This window comes from Manduca sexta, chromosome 25, assembly GCF_014839805.1.
Source record: "Manduca sexta isolate Smith_Timp_Sample1 chromosome 25, JHU_Msex_v1.0, whole genome shotgun sequence".
Lineage (NCBI taxonomy): Eukaryota > Metazoa > Arthropoda > Insecta > Lepidoptera > Sphingidae > Manduca > Manduca sexta.
The window spans coordinates 16,437,185-16,444,921 of NC_051139.1; the positions used below are offsets into that span (position 1 = coordinate 16,437,185).

Consider the following 7,737-nt stretch of genomic DNA (forward strand, 5'->3'; position numbering starts at 1 on the left):
AAAAGGCACGTCACGAACGCTAGCTTAATAAAGAAATCCCCAACATAACCTATAACAAATCAATCGGCTAATTTAAATAAAACAACATAAATAAACGTAAATCAAAAATAATGGTAATCGAATCACGTCCACAAGGAACCGATTCTCGTGACCTTGAATAAATTACGGACCTTCCAATTTAATTCTCAAATATGTGGCTTAATTATCCGACGAATGAAAATTTATTCCGAAGACGGGCCTAATTTTAATCCGATTTTGATTAAAATAAAAAACTTCCTAATCAATTACGAGATGTGAATAAATTGCGTAATCATTTAATCGTGAATTGATTAAAATCATATAAAAATGGATTTACGCGTGAATATTTTTTTGCTTTTTAATATTCTCCGACTGCCACGGTTTACGAATTAATAGTCATGAAAATGATTTATTTCTACACTAATTTTATTTTTATTATTTTATTATGCAATTCTCTCTAACAAGATATTCAAGTAAATATGAGTAAATTCTATCTTTTTAGCCACGTGGGTATTTTGTAATTTTTTTCTAACGTAGCTACAGGTAGTATAGCAAAATTGTATAGATCGTAAACGTATCTTCAATTCGTCAGCGGCATATAAAACACCGACAATGTATGCCAAGTCATCAACACAAAGAACTTAATAATCGAGGCATACACAAAGTACCAAAAGTAACAATGCCCAGCTCCATTGTTAGGTGAGTCGCACCCTCCTCGCGTGCTCACGCAAAACGCATACAAAACACAATGCAATTAAAAAAACATACATTTATTAAAATACTGCGTTATAATTAAATACTTATTCTAAATATCACTTAGGGGGCAACATCGTTTCCGTGGGGGATCACGTTGTCTTTCTCCGTCACTTCCTCTGGTTCTGGAGGTGTAGTCGCTTCTTCTTTGTCTTCTACCGGGGCCGCTGTCGTCGTGGTGGATGCCGCTACGGTAGTGGAAGCCGCTGTAGTGGGCGCGGCAGTGGGAGCCGCTGTCGTCGATGCGGACGTCGGTGCATTCGTTATCGGTGCAGCCGTGCTCGATGCAGCTTCAACATTATCCTCCGTGGCCTTCTGTACTTTCTTTTCTCTCTTGTAAGGCGATCCAGTATATACAATTGGCACTTCGCGGTCTGAGTCCTTAGACTTGTCAACATCACCGTTGATTGGCGCGGTGATGACCAGGTATCCGTCAGACGTCAGCTCGGCCTTAACATCTTCACTGCTAGCGTTAGCTGGCAGCGTGTAAGTGTGGAAGAACTGGCTGGCGAACACATCGCGCTCGTCTTGCTTGGCCTCCTGCGAACCCTGGACGAAGATGAAGTCACCCTTCACCTTCACTTTCAGGTCGTCTTTTCTGTAGTCCTTAGCGTTGACAACCACCTGGAACTTGTCGTCGTCAGCGTAGATCCTGGGGCCGATGTCAGCGAAACTGGGGATTAGCTTCCACAACGGAGCGAACAGGCTGAAGGGCGAGATGCTCATCCATGGGAAGGCGAAGTCATCTTCTGTGATGGTGGTTACTGGCTGGGGGATGACTTCGCGGTCGGAGGCAGGGTAAGGGTAGGCAGTAACGACCGCGAGGACGGCAAGTCCGAAGACGGCAACGAGGCGCCGCGAGAACATTGTGACGTGCGCACTGTATGGCTGTGCAGATAGAACTGAGGCCGGCGCTGCTCGCGGAGGCTTTATAGAAGTGGCGGGGGGCAGGGCGGTGCGTAAGCGCATCGCTGAGTGTGCGGTTATAGACTAACTGACGTAGATGTGGTGTTAGGTATGGAATGACTGTATTGTCTCTAAAAGGATAAAAATAATAAAAATATTTTTTTTAATATTGATAGAAAACAACAAGTATTCATTAATTTTTGTTATAACATTTAAAAAAATACTCTAATTATTGGAATATATGTGATTAAAAATATTATATCACAATTATTTTAATAATCTCCTCTTGATTAGAATTAAATGTTTCAAATTAAAACTCTGATTTAATTTCCTAATAATACAAAACTTTATGATTTTTAAATAGATCAACAATGATTTGTTTATACACATAGAAATACATCTCGATTAGGCAACGCAAACGCCATAAAATATTTCAAACTCGTAACAACAGTATTTCAAAATATAAAAAAAAACTTGTTGACACAATAAATGCGACCGGTAATAAAAGTCGCATAAAGCTACAGCGTTTGTTATTTGTACATGATGATAGCTGAATTGAATGTGTGTAAATAAAAAATTGACCAATAAAATATCGTGAAAAGTTGCGCTGACCCCACATAGGGGTTGAAACAAGCGGACGATGACACTATAAACTATTGTGAATGACGGATAATTTTTAAAGGAAATATATGCCATTTATTTGTGAACGCGTGAAGTTATTGGCAAACAAATGAATACCTTCATGCATTTGTTTGCTAGTTCATTGCTCGTGTTGTGAATGTTTTGCGGTCTTTTTTAAAAGAAATATTAGAAAAACCAGCTTTTCTCACAGCGAGTTACATTTCGTTTGTTGAAACTATCTTGATTTTTACCAATTTACTAGATTTTAAAATATTTTCTGTTCATATTTAATCGTGGTCTTTGTAACATACTCATATAACTACTTTTCACCTTTTGTATGTGACAGGGGTCGAGCTTATCACCATATCGGGCACAAATTCCAGACTTTAGGTTAACACTAAGTAGATCACTTTTCTCGACACGTGAACTCAAAACCCCAGAGCGATACTCGTCCGCACAATACAACTACTCCGCCAAAGCATGCTCCCAATATCCCCTTATTACCCTACTGCACAGAAAAGAAAGAGAAAAAGGCAAAGACCATATCTTATGAAATTTATAAAACTGGATAAGATCGCCAGCCAACAGCTGTAGCTCCTTTAAGACTAAACAAAGTTGTTTAGTGTATAATTCAAGTTCATTAGCTTCTGGTTCAAATATCACTCTATATGAAGAAATTAGTATGCTGCCAGCGATTTTACATGATTTTCCTGCTCATTTTCCTTAGCGGTAATATGGTATACTTCAGAAACGTCAAACCTAATTATTCATCGTTTCATCAGGTAAATATACATAATGTTATTCATTTCAAATTCCTTATTTTTAAATTCAGTATCGTTCAGTTCATTTTATGTTACACATGTTTTTATTCTAGAATTTTGATTATTAAATAACTGCTTGCAAAAAATCTATCATCATCATCATCAGCTCTAAGATATCCAGTGCTAAACATGGGCCTCCCCCAATTATGGTCAATCTGGAAAAAATTTATACTAATACATAATATTATATAAAGCTGAAAAGTTTATTTGTTGGAACGCGTAAATCTCAGGAACTACTACCTAAAGCAATTTTTTTACTAGTAGGAAACTATTACTCCTAAGTGCTATAAGGTATTTCTATCTAGGGAAATTATTCATCCCGAAAAATCTTTTCACATGGACGGTGCTGCAGGCAAAAGCTAGTTTACTATAACTTCAACACAAAATTGCCATATAGTGTTACCCGAGGTGAACCATCGTTCTTTTTCTTGAGTGAACATTTAACTTCACCTTTATGTTGCTCCGTTTTGTTGTTTAATGTTGCCAACAGTAAAAACAATAAGTCTTCACTTCTTGAAACGTAAAACTACCACATTTCCAACTTCAATACATAGCTGGTGTAAAAATACCCATGTAGAAGTCACACAAACCAAATATTTGTTTTTCAAAAAAGTTTTGGTCAGGTACCAAACTTCGGGTCCAATTAGAGTGAACTTTAGTTCGAACATTTGTGACAGCCGTTGATAGGTTTTAATTTTGTTTGAAAATGGGCGAATATTTCAGCACTAGCTTTTGCATTTAGCGGCTCTTAGCCAAGGGCGTTTTTCTATTTATGTATTTTCAATGCATTTTAGCAGTACCGGACAATTAAAATAATATAATTTTAACTGTCAGACTGGGCAAGCTAGAGTAATTGTGTTGTTTTTGCCTTTGAGAAAAGAAGGTATGGGTTACAAATATAAGGTTTAGTGGGAATCCATTAACCACTTTATAGTCTACACGAACAAAGGCAAAGCTGAAACTTCAGGCTACACTACGACTCAAAATATATGACTTATTTTTTTACATCATAGGATTATTGTGCCAAACCTCAGTGAAATTCGTCATATTTTCATAAATTCGTCATCTACAGGTCATTTGAAACCGTAATGACATCAACTGGATTTCCTTAAACGTTTGTTTATTATAATAGAAAAGCAGGAATAATAATGCATTTATTATTTTACAGTAAAATTGCTATACATATATTTCATTACAAGTAAGTACATCTTTATATTTCTTTTTCCCTTCGTAGTCTACACCCCTCTACTAAATCTCAAATCTTGTCTATTTCATCCTCAGGTTGTCTGGAAGAAATCGCGGAATGCTATAAGACTGACGATTGTACCTACTATTGTCATAATTTTAATATTATTCCTATTTTATGTTTGTACTTTCACCTTTGATGTACAATAAAATGTAATAAATTAAATTAAATAAACAAATAAGTTTTAATAAATAAATTATCATAGTAAACTGTATTCTTTTTATTTCAAAAATAAATTATAAATTAAAATCTCCTAAAGATTAGTGGCCAGTCTGTTTTTAAATAATCTGTGCGAGGTGGCCTTGTAAGGCCAGCTTCTAGAGTTCTCGTAAACGGCGCGAAATCGGCAGCCGGCAGCCGGCCCGCTCGTCACGTAACGTTGAATCAACTGTTTATTATCATTTCCCATAATGCACACGAGGTATCAGCTGACTGAGTTGCGGGTAGCTGTCGCCCGTGGGTTTGCTTACTTATCCATGGTTTTCATTTATAATGAAATATATCACTAAATAACTTTGAAATATTTACTTTCATATAAAAATATTTAGTACTATAATAATTTTATCAACTCGTCAGTGGAAAACTATTTTACTGATATTTAGAAGCGTATTTAACAAATGCCTCAGAAAAAAAAATACAAAGTTAACCCCATCTGAGGAATATAAAAAACCCTTTAATCGTCACATCGAGCTCGCCCGCTCCTATTTCTTAAGAGTTCATTACTATTAAAAAGAAATGCTTTCAAGTTTCAAAGTTGCAGAGTCACCGGGAAGGGTCCCTCTCGGTTCCTAAAGAGGTTCGCCACAAAAGCACTCAATGGTATCACCTCTGAGAGGGTAAGTCGTTATGTATTGAAAACCACCGTATCAAATACTTGGCTTTTGCCAATGCGTGATATTGCAAGATTTTTGTCATGAGGGTATTATGAAAAAAAAAATACATTAGATATATTCCATTTTTAAATCCAAATCATAACTGTTATTTTTAAAAATGGAATATAGATTAGTGATTATTTTATTAGCATATATTTTTTTAACGTTTGGCATTATTCTTATAAATTGATACAGTGCACTGGATTTTCAAATGTTTTTTTTTCTATAGCACCCTTATTACCAGGTAACCTACGAATACTCAAAATGACAATATTTATGGACATGGAAATCCCATTGAAACGGAAAAGCGCGAACTGCAAAGTGTTTCACTGAGTTTTTATTAGCCTGTTGTGCCACGGCGACCGAGCCAAAGAATTATTATCGCACGTTAAATCCTACTTGTGGGTTTGCATGTTTGTTACAATACACTGATGTATAAATGAAGGCTGAATGTTTCTATTTCGATAGCTCATTGGCGGGTTAAAAATTACTTACCACAATATAACGGCTTCTTGTAAGAACGGGCAAGATGTAAATATAATTTGCTTAAGGCGATACCTCAAGGTCCATTTTCATACATTTTGTTTCGGCTTTAATCTGGGTAACTAAACAAATTTAATATGACGAAATTTTAAAGGCAGAAATATCCATGATTATTAATTATTTTTACGTTTTTCTTTCAACTGCGAGAACTAATCACTAACTAGACGTGAATTTAAATTCTTTACTTGCCAATACTTGTTTAGTTACCCAGATTAAAGGCGAAACAAAATGTATGAAAATGGACCTTGAGGTATCGCCTTAATGAGTTTAAAAAGAATATTTTTTTTCCTGTTTCCCGATACTACATAAAACCTTAAAAATAAATTATTGACCAAAACTTAGATTAATATAGTCTACTGAAAGCAGAAAAAAATTATATCCGATAGCGTGGACAGCGCTGCGTGCAAAAGATAGTATTATTTCTAATAAAAATATTAATTAGGTGTAACATTCATAATTATTATTACAATAAAGATTTTTTTTCGTTTCACATTCAAACCCACTACGTTTCTTCTAATCGATGTGTCATATTTCTCTCCATTACGTGTTAATAATTTAATATTCAAAAATAGACCCCATAACACAATAAATAAGATCGAAAACAGCGTAAATTCCAGTATACAGTAAACTATGTTTTAAACAATGTAAGCATTAAAAAACTATTGTAAAGTCACGTATGTTCGAGATTCCGTCAGAGAGTAGTTAATGCAATATTTATTACATTATAAAGTAACTTAATTAAATTATAATTAAACAATATTATACAGTAAATGTAATACGTAGAAACATTGTCTAATAATTCTAATTGTACTTATACTAACTTTGCTGGTGATAGGATATATATTATATCCGCCCGGACAGCAACCACCGTACACAAGGTATTAAAACCCGCCATAGTGGCTCACGTAAGTGTGTCGCGTTCCGGGATCAGACTGTATATATCCGGTTCCAACAGGCCGGCATAATTGTGTCAACTGTCGAGGGGTAATCATCTCTCGGCAGTCGACATCCTATTACACCCCACTTCACTTATCAGGTGCAGTAAGGTCACTACACTGCGCTCATATTAAAAAACCTACAGAGCATGTAGTTGGCTAGAAATAAACTAGTGTAGGGTGAATTATTTCTACCCCGCATACGCCTTCGATAAGGTATGATCTTATGCAAGTTTTATCTAAAATAAAAACAATAAAAAATTACAATTTTACGCATCAAAAATGAACACTTAAACGATCATCGCACGGAATTAAAGGTTATTGTCATCGGTAATGAGTTTGTCGTTTTTTGTTCAGCATTCCGTGGCTCCGACAGAAAAACCACAGTTAAGACTTGGTTACTGTTTATTTTTATTGCCATAGTAAGCAAAATAAGCGGCGATAGCCTAGTTGGGTGTGGAACGGACTGCCAAGACGAATGTCCGCAAGTTCAAATCCCAAGGGCACACACCTCTGACTTTTCTAAAAAAAAAATCATGTGTGTATTCTTTGTGAATTTATCGTTCGCTTTAACGGTGAAGGAAAACATCGTGAGGAAACCTGCACATCTGAGACGATTCTCTATAGGAATTTCGAAGGTGTGTGAAGTCTACCAATCCGCATTAGGCCAGCGTGGTGGACTAAGGCCTAATCCCTCTCAATAGTAGAGGATGCTCGTGTTCAGCAGTGGGCAAGTATATAATACAGGGCTGATATTATTAGTAAGCAGACGAGCGAGCGGTCCGCCTGTTGTTTAGCACTCGCCGCCCATGGACTGCCAGCAATGCCAGGGAAACAGTCAAGCCGTTGCCTACCGAAATAATTATTTATAAAACGAACATCATTTACCAGTCTGGATTAAAATTTTCAGATATCCAGACTAGGCAGATAAAGGGTTTTTTAGAAAGTAATTTACCTTACAGATTTTTCTACTATTAAAATAATTAAAAACACACAAAACGCTCTGGTTGAATTATGAGTTA

General features: G+C 35.9%; 1 protein-coding gene across 1 annotated transcript; it reads right to left on the minus strand.

The window, feature by feature from the left end:
* Window positions 1-771: 771 nt before the first annotated feature.
* Window positions 772-1,695, minus strand: LOC115448798 (alpha-crystallin B chain). Its single transcript, XM_030176362.2, has one exon. It carries the CDS (start codon window positions 1,636-1,638, stop codon window positions 835-837), a length of 804 nt encoding a protein of 267 aa, XP_030032222.1. The 5' UTR covers window positions 1,639-1,695; the 3' UTR covers window positions 772-834.
* Between the last annotated feature and the right edge of the window lie 6,042 nt (window positions 1,696-7,737).

What these genes read in the sequence shown, in the direction of transcription:
- LOC115448798 (XM_030176362.2), bottom strand. Translation starts at nt 1,638, where the DNA reads ATGTTCTCGCGGCGCCTCGTTGCCGTCTTCGGACTTGCCGTCCTCGCG.